At 59.7% G+C, this 16019-nt stretch overlaps 1 protein-coding gene across 1 annotated transcript in view; it reads left to right on the top strand.

Moving 5' to 3' along the window:
- Window positions 1-11036, top strand: part of THBS2 (thrombospondin 2) — a 23354-nt gene extending 12318 nt beyond the window's left edge. The window contains exons 10-22 of the mRNA XM_029945263.1: window positions 788-961; window positions 1432-1559; window positions 1654-1806; window positions 2241-2459; window positions 2970-3077; window positions 3554-3713; window positions 4886-5004; window positions 5568-5802; window positions 6432-6659; window positions 7071-7342; window positions 7796-7893; window positions 8328-8467; window positions 9145-11036. Of these exons, the coding sequence (XP_029801123.1) occupies window positions 788-961; window positions 1432-1559; window positions 1654-1806; window positions 2241-2459; window positions 2970-3077; window positions 3554-3713; window positions 4886-5004; window positions 5568-5802; window positions 6432-6659; window positions 7071-7342; window positions 7796-7893; window positions 8328-8467; window positions 9145-9152 (2042 nt within the window). The 3' untranslated portion in view covers window positions 9153-11036. The remainder of the gene's footprint in view (window positions 1-787; window positions 962-1431; window positions 1560-1653; window positions 1807-2240; window positions 2460-2969; window positions 3078-3553; window positions 3714-4885; window positions 5005-5567; window positions 5803-6431; window positions 6660-7070; window positions 7343-7795; window positions 7894-8327; window positions 8468-9144) is intronic.
- The last annotated feature ends 4983 nt before the right edge of the window (window positions 11037-16019 follow it).

The raw sequence follows: 16019 nt of genomic DNA, 5'->3' as shown, positions 1-16019 counted from the left end.
GGCCAGCGGGGGGGGGCCTGCAGACAGCCGGGCCAGGCCCCCCCACCCCAGCTCCGGGGGGCCGGCCGGGTGGGGACTGGGCAGTGGGGACGGCCAGCGGTGGGGGGCCTGCAGAGAGCAGGGCCAGGCCCCCCCACCCCAGCTCCAGGGGGCCGGCCGGGCGGGGACCGGGCAGTGGGGACGTGCTGGCCCCTGGCTGGGAGCTGGCCTGAGGGCGTCTCCTCCGGTGAGCCATCTCAGCTAAACTGCTGCTAATCCACAGCTAAGGGACAAGTCAGCCTGGACCCTGGGAAACGCGACAGCATGCCCTTTACCGGGGGACGTGTAGACAGCATGGAATAGGGGGGGTGGTCTCGGGAGACGGCCCCCTGAGCCTGCAGCCAGCTCCACCGGGGACCCAGGGCGCCAGGACCCAGTTCCGGAAGCCCTGTTCACGAAGCGCACAGATGGTGGGGAAAAGGAGCGCGGGGCGGGGGGGGGGGTCCTCCCGCTGCCAGGCTGCCCAGGAGGCGGAGCCTGAGTTCCTGGGACCGTTCAGATGCAGGCTGTCACCTGGCACCTGACAGGCGCCTGTGCGGGCAGCTTTCCCTGCGACGTCTCCCCCGGGAGGTGCAAACGAAGCCAGCTGAAACCTGTTGTCCCCATAACCCCCGGGCTCAGCGTCAGGAGGGGATGCTCTTTCCAGTGTCCCTGCTGTGTGTGGAACCCCGCTCCATCCCAGCTCCTGCCCTGGGAGCCCCTGGGTAGCTCGGGCTCCGCGCTGACTCTCTGTGCTCTCTGCCCTCAGTCGATGGCCGGTGGAGCCCCTGGTCCCCGTGGTCAGCCTGCACCGTCACCTGTGCCGGAGGGATCCGGGAGCGGACGCGCGTCTGTAACAGCCCCGAGCCCCAGCACGGGGGCAAGGACTGCGTGGGGGACGTCCAGGAGCGTCAGATGTGCAACAAACGGAGCTGCCCCGTAGGTGGGTGTGAGGGCGGGACGCCCACCCGCCTGCGTCCCTGTGGTCTGGACGCTTCGGTCAGATGGACCTCTAAACAAGCCACTGCGTTTCTATTCTGGTTAAAAACATAAACATAGAAAACATAATATAAAAAGTAGGAAAGTAGAAAATATAGAAGAGAGAGATTAGGTCTATGCTGGCGGAGATAACTGCATTTAATGCCCGTGCGCCCCTCGGCTCGGCGGGGCGCTCTGTGTAACCCTACTCCCCGTCAGTCCCCCACGTGCCTGTAGCCCCCGTCTGTTTGCCGTTTAAGGACAGATGCGGGGAGGAGGGGACACTGAGGGGCGAGCGCGTCGCCAGCATATCCCTGAGTGACTCGGTTTCTCCGACTGAACCGGGCGCTGGACAGATGTCTCCTGGGCGCAGGCGGCTGTGCCCTGGCGGCCGCCCTGTGTGCCCGCCCCAGCTGACCCGCCCTGTCCTCGCAGACGGCTGCTTGTCCAGCCCGTGCTTCCCGGGAGCCGAGTGCAGCAGCTTTCCGGACGGGTCCTGGTCCTGCGGCGCCTGCCCCGTGGGCTTCCTAGGCAACGGCACGCACTGTGAGGACCTGGACGAGGTGGGTGCCCGGCCCGGGGCAGAGGTGCCCTCGGGGCTGGGGGCAGGGGTGCCCTCGGGGCCAGGGCCGGGGCTCACGCCTGCTCATCCTGCAGTGCGCCGTCGTCACCGATGTCTGCGTCACAGTGGGCAAAGCGCACCGCTGCGTCAACACCAACCCCGGCTTCCACTGCCTGCCGTGCCCTCCTCGATACAAAGGGACCCAGCCCTTCGGCGTCGGCCTGGAGGCGGCCAGGACCGACAAGCAGGTGAGCGACCTGCCACTCGTGTCCTGGGAAAAGTCTGTGAATCAGTCGGGAAGAGCCCAGAGCACTGGGGGCAGGTGGAGAATCCCAGGCAGCCTCCCTGGGGGAGGAGGCAGGGGGTGCTGACTCTGGGGAAGCAGGAGGAGGGCTGTGGGAGCCTGTCCACCACCCTGACTGCCCAGCCCTGGGGGAGGGGGCAGAGCTGAGCTTTCCTGCAGGGACCCTGGCAGGATGAGGGTGGAGGGTCGCCTGCGGGCTTGGACCTCAGGATTGCTTCTGGAGAGCAGAGGGCGCAGCTCCGAGGCTCTGGGGGCCGCCCCTGGGGTACCTGAGGGGGGGCCCTGCACCCCTGCCCTTGGCCCTGAGCACCTGCCTCAGACCCGCCTGGGAGGGGTGGGGGTCTCGGTGTGTCCTCACCCCCGGCCCCCCTCCCGAAGGTGTGTGAGCCTGAGAATCCGTGCAAGGACAAGACGCACCACTGCCACAAGCACGCGGAGTGCATCTACCTGGGGCACTTCAGCGACCCCATGTTCAAGTGTGAGTGCCAGACGGGCTACGCCGGCGACGGGCTCATCTGCGGGGAGGACTCGGACCTGGACGGCTGGCCCAACAAGAACCTGGTCTGCGCCACCAACGCCACCTACCACTGCGTCAAGGTGGGGGCTGGGGCGCGGGAGGCTGCCATCCCGCGCCCCTGGCTCCTGCCTCCTGCCCTGCTCCCCCCGGCCCCTGACTTCTGCCTCCAGCCTCCCCCCAATCCCTACCCCCCCACCCCGTTCCCCAGCCCCCACCTCCTACCCTCTACGAGTTCCCCTTCGGGGTCATGGTGGCTGTTTGCGGACTTCCGGGCCTGCGGCTGAGGGGGGCGGGGCGCGTGGGTGTGGCTCTGTGAGGGGCGCCCAGAGGCGGGGTCTCGGGGGCTGGGGGGCCCCCACGCCTCCAGAGCGGCAGCCCCTCCCTGTCCTCGGGTTCCTGTGGGGTCCTGGGCAGAGGACGTGAGCTGCCCTGGTCCGGAAGATGGGCAGCGGTTCGGGGTCTCCAGCGTGGACTTGAGGAGAAACCTGCGTGTCCCCCACCGAGGACAGCGTGTGACCCTGACGCAGTCCGCTCTGTGCCCTCCTGCCCCCGCAGTGTCTTTATGACTCGCGTGCACCCTCTGATTGCAGGACAACTGCCCCCTGCTGCCGAATTCTGGGCAGGAAGACTTTGACAAGGACGGCACGGGTGACGCCTGTGATGGCGATGATGACAATGACGGCGTGGACGACGAGAAGGTGGGGGCGGCGGGGAGCGTGTCCCCTCGCGGGACGGCTTGGATCTGCACTCCACGCCGTGTGCAGCGCGTGGTGCCCCAGCCAGGCGGAGGGGGGGGGGGAATCTGCCTGCAGGGCGCCCGCCCGCCCTCCTGTGGGTGCCGAGGGGCTCGCCCGCACCGAAACCGGCACACTCTCTGGGGAAACTGTCAGCCAGGTGACCTCACAGTCACAGCAGGGACAGGCCTCACCTGCCCTGCACCGGCCCACTGGCCCTCACTCGCTCAGGCCGGCGGCGGATCTGTTCCCAGCCTGTCGTCTGCGGTGAGGAGGTCTCTCCCCGTCAGCCGGGCAGGTGCACAGGTCACTAGGACGCGGCTGGACGGCGGGGGAGCGTCGGGCTGAGGCTGAGGGCTCGGCCTGGGGGCCCGGGTCCCCCCGGAGTGAGCGACTCGCCTCCCGCAGACGCCCAACCTCCCCCCGTGCCTTTTCCACAGGACAACTGCCAGCTTCTCTTCAACCCGCGCCAGTTCGACTATGACAAGGATGAGGTTGGGGACCGCTGTGACAACTGCCCGTACGTGCACAACCCAGCCCAGATCGACACGGACCACAACGGCGAGGGTGACGCGTGCTCCGTGGACATCGACGGAGACGGTCAGTTCCGCCCCTGCCGCGGACCTTGTGCCGGTCCCGTGGCCGCCCCCGCGGGCTGCTGCGAGGGGACACGGGCGCGAGCTGTCCTCCCCGGAGCCCTGCCTCACCCGGCCGGTCCCCTCCCCCGCCCCTGGGGCCGCCGGCCCCAGGACCACCCTCCATGTGGACGCGGCACCTTCCTTCCGTGACCCAGGCTCTGTGTCCTTCACACGTGTGACTGTGCCCCGCCAGAGCCCCGAGTGTGCAGTCCTGTGTCCTCAGCAAACTGCACCGCGGGAGACACACCTGACCGCTGGGCCTGCCTCCTTGTCCAGGGATATTCCGCCCACACCCTGACTTCTAACCCTCCACGACCCAGCGTGGCAGAGCGCCCTGGGGGTCCCAGCGTGGCAGGAGCCTCCGACACCACCAGGTCACATTCAGCCGGAGAGGCCACTGCCCTGGAAAGGAGCCCATGCCCCCAGCGGCGGCAGTTGCCCGCTGCCCACCAGGCATCTGCAGGCTGGGCCGATTCGCCCCTCTGTCCCGGCAGTGGTTGGAGCACGTGCCAGCCATTCTTGGGGGGCCGTTCCCGCCGCCCCTGCCCTGCTCCCTCAGGCCCCGCCTGGCCCGGGCAGAGGCATCCTGGCCTGTCTTGTGTGTTCCTCCCGGTTCAGCAATTGTGATGCTGGCGGTGCCGCGGACGGGCCTGTCGCTGCCCGCTGTAAATTCACATTTCTCACGGCCCCGGTGCTGTGGGATTCACTGCCCACTTCCAGGGCTCTTGGAATAAGGGCCGCCCCTGGCAGCCTCCGCCTCCGGCACGCCCCTCCATGTAGAAGCAAGTCCCGGCTCAGTTCCTGGGGGCTCGTGGCCTCTTTCTGGAATGGGTCTGGGGGAGAGAGTCCACACGGAGCTTTCAGAGGGGACCCACACGAACACGCGTGACAGCTCCTCGTCATGTGACACCATCGGGGGCCTCCAGGGCGGCTCTATTTTAGACCAAGGGGATTTGAGCTTTAACGGGAAACCTGACATACATTCTTCCGTGAGCCTGGTAATATTTACACTTCCCTGTATCCTTAGCTCTGTTTTTACCAAATCGCAGTTTATCCGTAAGTTCCTTAACGCGGGGGGAAGCTCTGTGCTTGTGCTAAGCCAGCACGCTTCCGTCTTCCCCTGAACACCTGCAGACGTCTTCAATGAGAGGGACAACTGTCCCTATGTGTACAACACCGACCAGAGGGACACGGACGGGGATGGCGTGGGCGATCACTGCGACAACTGCCCCCTGGTGCACAACCCGGATCAGGTAACGGACCGCGCTCGGTCGGGTGTGTGCGCGAGCAGAAGGGGCATCCCAGGACCTAATCGTCCGTGGATCTACGTGTCGCTGTGGCTTCCCATTAGCTCTGCCAGGAAGGACAACGCAGGCTTCTCAGTAATTTTAATTGAAAAACCCAGCGCTTCAATCTTTGTGGCCACGGCGGCCGCGGGCGTGGGGGCCTCGCCTCCCTGTCTGAGGGGAACGGGGCACCTGCCCTCCATCTGCCTGTGTCCCTGATGCAAACGTGGGGACGGGCTTCTCCTCCAGAGACGCCTCCGGAGGACACAGCGCACAAGGTGCTGCTGTCGCGGGGGATGTGCTGTTGCAGACAACGTCACAAAGGCACTTGCTTCCCCAGCCTTAATTCTTCCCTCTTCTTTCTGGGAAGCGGGCCCGCGTAGCCGGGTCACCCAGGTGCTGCCCCTGCTCTGAGACTCAGCGGCTCACACGAGGCAGGAGGCAGCCCAGCCCCAACGTCCACAGTGGCGTCCAGCCTGGAGTCTGTCCACCCAGCGGGTACTCAGCCAGGTCCCTGTTCTGTCCCCCAGACGGACATGGACAACGACCTCGTGGGAGACCAGTGTGACAACAACGATGACATCGATGATGACGGCCACCAGAACAACCAGGACAACTGCCCCTACATCCCCAATGCCAACCAGGCTGATCACGACCACGATGGCCAGGGCGACGCCTGTGACTCGGACGATGACAATGACGGGGTCCCAGACGACAGGGACAACTGTCGGCTAGTTTCCAACCCAGGCCAGGAGGACTCAGATGGTAGGTGCCCCGTCCCTCTTTGGAAGATGGGTGCCCAGCGCCAGTGAGCAGCTCCGCGCGCCCCGCCCCCTCGGAAGGTTGGCGCCCCGCCCCCGTGCTGCCGTGCGGAGGGCCCCGCCCCCGGCACAGCCATAGGCTTGCACCAAAACCATTGGTGGTCTCAGCAGAGACGTGCCCATCACAAGCGGAAGGAGGAGGGGTCTAGGCTCAGCAAGGGTTGGGGATTTATTCTTTCAAGGACAAAGCAAACAAAAAGGTTTTCCGGCAGTGGCCCCCAACCAGTGGGCTGCCTCCAGGCAGGGTCTTGAGGGAGGGAGAGGGTCTGGAGTAGACAGTGAGGTGCGTGCTGGGCTCGGGTCCAGGGGGAGCCGTGAGAAGGTGACTTCCGGGCCCCGGACACGTGTGGGCGGCTCAGCCTTTGGGACCAGAGACTGGGTGTGCGCTTCTGAGCCTAAGTGACTCACAGGGGAGTGGGGGACCCGGGATCTGAGGGCGGCTCTGGGGGTCACCACAGAGCCACGTGTGGGACTCCAGCAGGACACAGGAGGCCTGTCTGGATGCAAGCACAGTGCTCAGCTCAGGAGCCCACCATCTACCATGTCTTCTTGTTCTTGGCTCTCTGATGGCAGGTGACGGGCGTGGGGACGCTTGCAAAGACGACTTTGACAACGACAGTATCCCAGACATCGATGACGTGTGTCCTGAAAACAGCGCCATCAGTGAGACTGACTTCAGGAACTTCCAGATGGTCCACCTGGACCCCAAGGGCACCACTCAGATAGACCCCAACTGGGTCATTCGCCATCAGGGCAAGGAGCTGGTGCAGACGGCCAACTCGGACCCTGGCATTGCTGTCGGTGAGCCTTGAGGTTCACAGCACCCTTCTGCGGTTCCCGGGGGCATGGGGGAGGCTCGGGGGGGCCATGAGGTGGGGTAAGGGGGTCCCCGTCCTTCCCTGTCTGCCTGAGTGGTCTCGATGGAGGAGCTGGGGAGGCAGGCATGACGTCATGTTCAGCAAGCCATTTTATTCTATGGATTTGACATAAAATATTACATAACAGAATAACGGTCTGTCAAACTCAAGAAGTGGGGTCTGAAAATAATAAACCTCTACATTCGTGAACCCCAGAGCCATGAAAGCGGAGGTGGATGTAAGACCAGAGCCCAGCCTCCTCCCACCTGCACCCACTGATCCCGGGGCCAACTGGGCGTGACCTCCAGGGCTGTCCCCGCCTGACTCATGACTGAGCCTTCCCTCTGACACCCAGGTTTTGACGAGTTTGGGTCCGTGGACTTCAGTGGCACATTCTACGTCAACACCGACAGGGATGATGACTATGCTGGCTTCGTCTTCGGCTACCAGTCCAGCAGCCGCTTCTACGTGGTCATGTGGAAGCAGGTCACGCAGACCTACTGGGAGGACCAGCCCACGCGGGCCTACGGCTACTCGGGCGTGTCCCTCAAGGTGGTGAACTCCACCACGGGCACCGGCGAGCACCTGCGGAATGCGCTGTGGCACACGGGGAACACGCAGGGCCAGGTGAGGCCGCCCGGCGCCGGAGCGAGCTCCGGAGAGCGGTTCTGGCCCCGGAAGGTGCCCTGTCTTTGTGTTTCTGTTATTTTTAACTCAAGTTAGGTAATTTTAACTCTCTTCTATTGAGCACCTACCTCGTTAAAGATGCCATGCCGGGTGCTTCTATAAACAGTCAACGGTCCTCTTGTAAATCACACGTGATTCTAGCTCTTCCAGAGATGAGGGGAACTGGGTTTTAAAAGGGCAAGAGTTTGGCCCAAGGCCCCATGTCGAGGAAGCAGGGGATCCAGGTTTGGGGTCCCCACGGCTCTGGCTTGGCGCCCTGTGCCGTTAGCACTGGACGGTGTGGCTCCCTTCGGGGACTCCGGTCCACACCCGAGGCTCCCAGCGGCGTGAGCTGCAGGGGTTCCCGGCAGAGCCGTGGGGCGGCACCTGAACTCAAGAGGGCTGTTTTCTCAGGTGCGCACGCTGTGGCATGACCCCAAAAACATTGGCTGGAAAGACTACACTGCTTACAGGTGGCACCTGACCCACAGACCGAAGACGGGCTACATCAGGTGAGGGCGCACCGGGGCCCCCCGCAGTAAGGAGCAGACCCGGGTGGGGGAAGCACAGCCTCGCCGTCGGGCCGTGACGCTTACTCGCCCACATGCTGTCCGAGGGTCAGAGGCACATCAGCACGTGTGGTCCTGCCCCGGGCACTAGGGCAGGGCCCCCTCTGCAGCTCGAGCCTAGAGGGTGGACCCAGGGCACGTGGCTTCCAAGTCACCTGAGGGCCGCGGGGAGGGACGCCAAGGTGGCGAGGACCTGGCATCCAGGCAGAGGGACCTGGAGATGCCCGTCCCCCCCACCAGGGGCCGTCAGACCCGCAGAACACTGGCTGAGGCTGGGTCTTGGAACAGTGCCCCGTCACTGCTGACAGATCCTGTGAGGACAGCCCTGCTGCCTGGCACTCATGTCCTGTTCCTCTCCCCTGCGCCCTTGTGTCCAGAGTCTTAGTGCATGAAGGAAAGCAGGTCATGGCAGACTCGGGACCCATCTACGACCAGACGTACGCCGGCGGGCGGCTGGGTCTGTTCGTCTTCTCTCAAGAAATGGTCTATTTCTCGGACCTTAAATACGAATGCCGAGGTGGGTGAGAACACTGTTCGTGCGTGTTTGCAGCGCCGACAGTGGGGAGGAGACGTGTATTAAACTTCCCTCGCGTAAAAGTGGTGCATTAGAGCCACAAGCGATGGCCACTGCTTTGTTTGGTAGCTTGCGCTGTGTTTTGTTTTCAAACGGACGTGAATGTCTTTGGTGGCGCGGACGCTTCCCGGTCCTCACGGGCTCTGCCCGTCCACGTCGTGTTCCATCCTGTGCGTGGGCGTTCCGCACGGCTTCTGGGCCTCCGGTGGCATTTTGGATTTTAGATTGCTACCCTTGCTGAAAAGAGGGTAGTTACCTCTCTAGAAAGATACCTGATCACCGCGCTGCAGGCCTGGGAGGGAGCCCCCCATCTGGTCTGACCCCATATGGCTGCCATATGGCCTCGAGGCCACGAGGACATTCCCTCCTGCCGGTGAGGTCAGTAAGACTCAGAGATGCTTCTCAGAAATCCCACAAGGGGAGAAAGCAACACGAGAAACATCTGGTGAAGTTTCCTTTGCCGTCTGCGGGGCAAAGACCCGATGTCTTCCCCCGCACGCCTCCCTTCGCACCTCCGTCCATACTGTGGATATCGTTTTAAAGTGATGCTTAGGTTGCAGGTAAGACAAAATAAACAACTCACGGTGCAGCGGTCCTAACTGTGTGCTGTTGTCTTGTAGATGTCTGAACGGGACGGGCTGCACTTCCGGAATGTACTGTAGATGCCGTTGCCTCGACCCCTAGTCCGTGTGGGTGCTTCCGGCTTCGCTCGCTTTAGCAGCAGCTCCTGCCCTCGACCCTGACTTTGGGGGTCCTTCACCGACATCACCCTGTGCCCAGGCGCCTTCAGAGCAGACTGCCCGTGGGCCCCACAGGTGACCGTCCGCCCGGAAGACAGCTGATGACATAGGGACTCTGTGCAGTGAGAACCGAGCGCGGCATTACGTGCTTCTTGTTTGTTTAAAAAGAATGACGTTTACATATAAAATGTAATTACTTATTGTATTTATGTGTATATGGAGTGGAAGGGAATATTGTGCGCAAGCCACTATCATAAATTAAGCGGAAACAATACAGCGACACGACTTTGAGTGCTTCAGCCCTTCCCACGCTTGGGTCCGAGGTGCTTGCCGACAGCGGGTCCCGGCGGGCTCGCTGCGTCCGGAGTTGTGCGGATGGCCGGGGGCGGGCGCCCTCGCACGGCGTGGGGGGCCAGCGCGCTCTTACTAGAACATGAAGGGTGATCAGGAGGGCGGACGAAGCCCCTTCCCCCACTGTCCCGCCCCGCCGTGGGGTCCGGAGTCCAGAGTCGGTCCTCGGCCTCCGATAGTGAGGTTAGCAGAGTGCAGGGGCGCCCGGTGGGGGGCTGGAGGGAACTCCAGTCGTGTCTCTGGGTTCTGCTTCCCGCGGCCAGGGTCTCCGCGGGAGCTTTCCCAGTCCCTGCTCCTGACGCACGAAGCAGCCAGTGCACTTTAGCATCTAATCCCTCCTCTGGGCTTTGCAGCGAAGCAAAAGTTGCTTACCTAGTCTGGCAACACTTCATGAAGGTTCCAGTTATACATGGTTTGTTAGTATTTATTAAATGGCTTCAGAATGCAGCTTCACTGACCAGTAACTTATTTTGAGTATGTGCAGTAACACGTGTGGAGCATGATTTCTGGGAGTAGATGTATAGCGCATATGTGACACAGAGACGCAGTTACAAAAGTATCTTCCTGTCAAGGTACACGTTTTACCACGTGCTGTGGTCACGATAAAGCTTCACACGGAGGGGAGTCGGCAAATGACGGAGACTCGATAAAGGACCTTAATCTACACCGTTGCCCCGCGCTGGCCCAGTGTGTGCTCCTGTTCTCTGCGGCACAGAGGGCTCAAAACCTCACGTGCTGAAGGAAAGGCAGCATCAAGCCTTGCCACACACGCCCATCCATCACACAGCGACACACACAGTTTTGTTTTGTTTTTTGCTTTCAACTGCGTGTTCTTTCTACAGGAAATATTAATCTCCCTCCGCTTACGGGTTTAATAAGAGAAGTTTGTCTCATCTGGCTGACGCGGGCAAATCCTTCTCCCCTTTTAGTTGATCGTGATCTCATTTCTATGTGAAATACAGAGGATCATAACTCTTGTCCTCACTTGTACATTTCATTCGATAAAGTTGTATTTGTTGCTTCCTTTGAGGTTGACTTTTTGTTTTGCTGCACTTTGGATTTACTCTGTGGAGCTGTGTTCCCAGACAGCGGGGGTTTGGGGACTGGACTAAAGTAATGGCCGCCCAGAGCGCACCGCGTCTGGGTCGCCTGACGGACGACACGGCAGTGCGCGGTGACGATGTGAATATTCAGAATGTACCATATTTTTTTGGGTAAATTATTTATGTTTTTTTTTGAACAAACTTCTCTTCCAGATTGATGAAACTTCATTTGTTTTGCCAAAGACTGTAAATATTTATTTATTTGTTCACATGGTCAAAATCTCATCACTGAAACCCTGCATTTACTTAGCTAGAGCCTCATTTTTATACTTTAAAGATTAATAACAGGAAATAAATTGTACAAAGGTTTTCTATAAATGAATCTCTCTCCCTTTTTTAAGAAGAATGAGCAGGTTCCTGCTGGGGGGAAGGGAGACGCACCCCAACAGGGAGGGCGTGTCGTGTTTGCAGGTCCCGCCTGTGCCCCCCGGAGGTTAGGGTGTAGGTCTGGGGTCCTCCTGGAGAAGGCAGCCCCACTGCGGAGCAGGACGCAGCCACTGGGCATCCCTTCCTGCCTGTGGCTTGAGCTGTGTAACTGGCTTTGGGAGAGTCCCCAACGCAGCCCAGAGAAGCGCCGACCCCCGGGGCCCCCGACCCCTGGGAGACGGGAGACCCCGGTAACCGGATCAGACTCCTGTGAGCTGCATTTGCTCCAGACCAGAGCCAGAGGCACACCTAAGCCTGCGGCAGAGACACAGACGCCCTGCGCCCCAGGGGGAGGGGTGTAGGTTTTCTCTGGATTCCCAGATGCCTTGTGGGGTTTCTGAGTGTCACACTGGAGTCAAATATGGGGGAGAGGACACAGGCGTTTGGCAGAAAAAAGTGGGAAGGGGTCAGGTGCTGTAGCTACAGGTCACAGGACGGGCTGCTGGGGGTGGGGTGGGAAGGCCCTGCTTCCATCTGGGGGCAGCGAGGGGACTGCGACGTAGTGTGGGGGGAGCACCCCAAACAGGAGCCTTTGACAAACTGAGAGAGAAGACAGTTCTGGAGGTGCTTGGGGTTGGGGTGTGGTGGCCATTGGAGGGAGCGTCACACACATTTTCCTGAAGACACAACAGGACACGCTTCAGAAGGACGCCCGGGAGGCGGCGTGAGGGCGAGACTGTCTCTGGGTGATTTATGACCAGTGGAGGGGTGCAGCGGGCCGTCTGTGACCCGGGACAGGACACGTCGGGTGCCCCACTCTGTTCCTTCTGGGCAGGGTTCCCACACAGCATAATCTGCATGCCCCCAATCCCGTTTGTCCTGGAAAAAGTTGTAGTTGCAAGGAGGTAGGGTGTGTTTGGCTACAGGGGCCGTGAGTGATGGACCCAGAGCCGGGAGCACCGAGCGCAGGCCCCAGAGCCTGGGGCGCTGGAGTCCCACGGAGGCAGGAACCTCCCCGCACTCTGGGCACAGCCCGGGCCGCGGAGCTCTGCTCCCAGGGGAGTGACTTGGCGGCCAGGGCGCGGTCCAGGGACAGGAGCAGCCGCCACCAGCATCGTGGCGCCATTAGCTCTGGGAAGCCACGGGGCGTCCCTGCCAAGTGTCAGCCCACAGCCACCGGCTGGGCCTCACTGTCCTCGCACAGTGTGGGTGGCCCTGCCCCTCCTCGGGGTCCCTGCCAGGCGTGAGGGCCCGCCTCCGGGCACGACAGCAACAGCGCCTGAACACTCAGCGCGTCCCGGTCCCCCTGTCTCCAGAGAATGACGGTTCCCCCAAGCACGTCACACGCTTCAGGAGAAGTGACGCTTTGGCACTGTAGCCTTCAGCAAAGACACACTCAGAATCCAGCTTGACACCACAGCTTTGGTCAGGGCGCCCCAGCAGCACGTCTAGGTCACGGGACCACATGTGTGTGCACACAGGATGGTCGGTGGTGGGTCCAGCGGCCCAGGGGGAGTGAGGAGGGGTCCCAGCTGCCCTCAGGCCTTGCCGGGCTTGTCCCCTGGCCCCCCTGGGACACACCCACCATGTCCCCTGGCCCCCCTGGGACACGCCCACCTTGTCCCCTGGCCCCCCTGGGACACGCCCACCTTGTCCCCTGGCCCCCCTGGGACCCGCTGGGTGCTTTGTGTTACAAAGACAGTGTGACTGCAGGTTAACTGGGAGCATCTGGCAGATTTTGAAAAAGAAAAACTGAGTAAAAAGAGGAAAGAGTGTTAGTACAATAAGACTGGATGACACTTTATTTTATATACTATTTACTTCCAAACTGTGTCATTTACACAAATTTACTTTGTCATTCTGTGGATGCAATTTTTTATCTGTGAAAATTGTTTAGTTACTCTGGGTTGGGACAGAATGTAAATTTTCCCACTTAATACAATTATTTTTCTTTTTAATACAGCTTTCTGGAACAAAGACCTACCGTTCCTACATTGTTAAACAAGACCTATGTATTAAGGATGTTATTGTATATTTAATATGGGACATTTAAGGATCTATACTTAAGGTTGTATTTAATATTATGCACACAGTTGGGGCACCTGGGTGGCTCAGCCAGTTAAGCATCTGGCTTCAGCTCAGGTCATGGTCTCACGGTTCATGGGTTCAAGCCCCGCGTCGGGTTCTGTGCTGACGGCTCGGAGCCTGGAGCTGCTTCAGATTCTGTGTCTCCCTCTCTCTCTGCCCCTTCCCTGTTTGTGCTCTGTCTCTCTCTCTCTCTCTCTCTCTCTCTCTCAAAAATAAACATTAAAAAAATATGCACAGTTAGTGCATAGCTTACAGAGACCCGACCTCCCTGCGAGGAGTGAACTTGGAAGTGGCTTCCTTGTGGGTGGGACTCGGCGCCTTCGGTGTGGGCTTCCTGCGGCTCCGGAAGGAGAAGGCAGCGGGTTCGAGGAAGGAGGATTCCATCAAACTCTGGAGTTTCTCTCTGTGTTTGTGAAGAATCAGCCCTCGCCCTGGGGGTCTGGAGCCGGCCCGGAGCGAGGCTGGGGACCCCGGGCCAGGGCTCGCCCCACAGGGGGAAGGAGACACACCCGACCCCAGCCAGGCAGCGTTTATACAGCTCACGACACTCTGGCTGTTGCATGTCGTTTGCTAAAGAATATGACACCTGCCGGTCTGGACCCTGTTGCTGGAGTGGCCAAATATCTCATTTAAAGGACTTTTTAAGATACCCTTCTTCAATTCCCAAGATCTTTCTCTCCTAATGCCGTATCCTTCCCAGATTGAAAAAATGGGAGCACACCTTAAACGTAATGACAGTGTTGTGTGTCAACCACATGTCAACACAAGGAAAACGTGGGGAACGCAGCCGTCGGAAGAGCCTGCTTCCACACTCCTGCGACACGCAGTCCGGAAACGCAAGGAAGAAAACAGTTCCACTTACAAAACATCCAAAGCAATAAAATTGGTAGAAATAAACTCCGTGAAAGAAGTGAAAGACTTGTGGAATGAAAATGGACAGTATTGCTGAAAGAGACTAACACAATCCCACGTCAATGGAAAGGCCGTCTTGTTCACAGAGGGAGAGGGTTATTGTGGGGACAGGACCGGCACCCCGAGGCCTGCAGACTCAGTGCTGTTCAGCCCGAATCCTTCCAACCTTGTTTGCAGGAATGGAAAAGATGATCTTCAAATCCCTAAGGATTGCAAGGGCTCCGAACAGCCAACACACTCCGAAAAGTAACAGGAAACCTGGAGAACTCACACTTTCTAATTTTAAAATTTGCTACCAAGCTGCAGTGTTCGGAACTTCCCAAAGGACAGACCTACAGATGGATGGAGTGGAGGACAGTGTGGATGGTTTTCAAAAAGACTGCCAGGCCACCCCGCGAGGAGGGAAGGACCCCCAATCAGGGACGTTGGACTCACATGCAACAGAATAAAGTTCACCCTTACCTCACACTGCATACACAGAATTAACTTAAAACGCATCAGCAACCCAACTCTAAAAGCTAAAATCACAAAAATCTCAGATGAAAACACAGTTAAATCCTCACGACTGTGAATTTGGCAATGGATTCTTAAGTCTGACACAAAGAAGCATGAGTAACAGAACAAACAGTAGACAATTGGACTCTCCCAAAATGAAAACCACTTGTGTGTCAAAGAAGTAAAAAGACAAGTCACTAAATGGGAGAAAGTATTTATAAATCATGCATCTGACGGAGTCTGAGAATCCATGATGAACTCTTACCAGCCAACAACAACAAAGGCAGAAAAACTCCATTAAAAAGCGGGCAGCGCACTTGGAAAGACATTTCTCCCAAGAAGACGGACAAACGGCCAATAAGCAGGGGAAGGTGCTCAGCATCATCGGTCGTCAGGGAGACGGGATGGGAGTCAAAGCCGCCTCGCACCCGGCAGGACGGTTCCGACGACAGACCAGTGCTGGTCTGCGGGGATGTGGGTATCGGAGCCAGCTGCAGATCGGACAAAAAATGCGTCAGTTGTTCCCTAAAACTGGCCAGCGGTTCTTCAGAAGGTTGACCAGAGGGAGGGCGCATGAGCCCCGAGGCCCCTCCGGACACGCACCCCACACGCAGAGCCGGGAGCTCGGACACGTGCTGGCACCTGACGTTCTAAACGCGCTGCCCAGGAGGGTCCCAAGGTGGAAGCCATGTCAGCGTCCTTCAGTGGACGGACGGGTGAACGGAAGGTGGCGAATCCGACGTACGGGGAGGTGGCTCCTCGGTCAGAGGCGGTGGTCCAGACACACGTGGAACATGCATGAATCTGAGTAACGCTGTGTGGAGTGAAAGAAACCAGACAGGAGGCTGCGTGTTGTCCAACTAATTCCCTTGATTTAAAATATTCAGGGGGCGCCCGGGGGCCTCAGTCGGTTGAGTGTGAGGAGACTCTTGGTTTCAGCTCAGGTCATGGTCGCACAGTGCGTGGGTTCAAGCCCCACGTCAGGCTCTGTGCTGACAGTGTGGAGCCTGTCTGGGACTCTCTGTCTCCCTCTCTGTCGGCACCTCCCCTGCTCTCTTACTCCCTCGCTCTCAAAGTAAATAAATAAACTTAGAAAAATTAAAAATCTATTCAGGTTAGCCAAGGCTCCTGACGCTCGGAGCCCCGGGGGGTCACTGGGGCCCGGGCGCGGCAGGGGACGGGGGACGGGTCAGCAGGGAGGGGGGTCCGCTCGGGGCTGGCGTGTGCTGGAGCTGCCGGAGGTGACGGTCTGCACTTTACAACCAGCTACTTCAGTCCCCATGACCCTCACTCCGTGAGGGACACACGGCCACCTCCCGCCGAGCACCGGCCAGGCTAGGCGCTCCAACGGATCTCGGGACATTTGCTTTGCGGGAGTCCAGGTTTCAGGTGAGCACTGACGTGTCAGGGCCTGGCCGTGAGGATGGCCCCGCGCCCTCC

This window comes from Suricata suricatta, chromosome 7 (genome assembly GCF_006229205.1).
Source record: "Suricata suricatta isolate VVHF042 chromosome 7, meerkat_22Aug2017_6uvM2_HiC, whole genome shotgun sequence".
NCBI lineage: Eukaryota > Metazoa > Chordata > Mammalia > Carnivora > Herpestidae > Suricata > Suricata suricatta.
The sequence above is the reverse complement of the archived record's forward strand: the minus strand, read 5'-3'. Positions and strand labels throughout refer to the sequence as shown.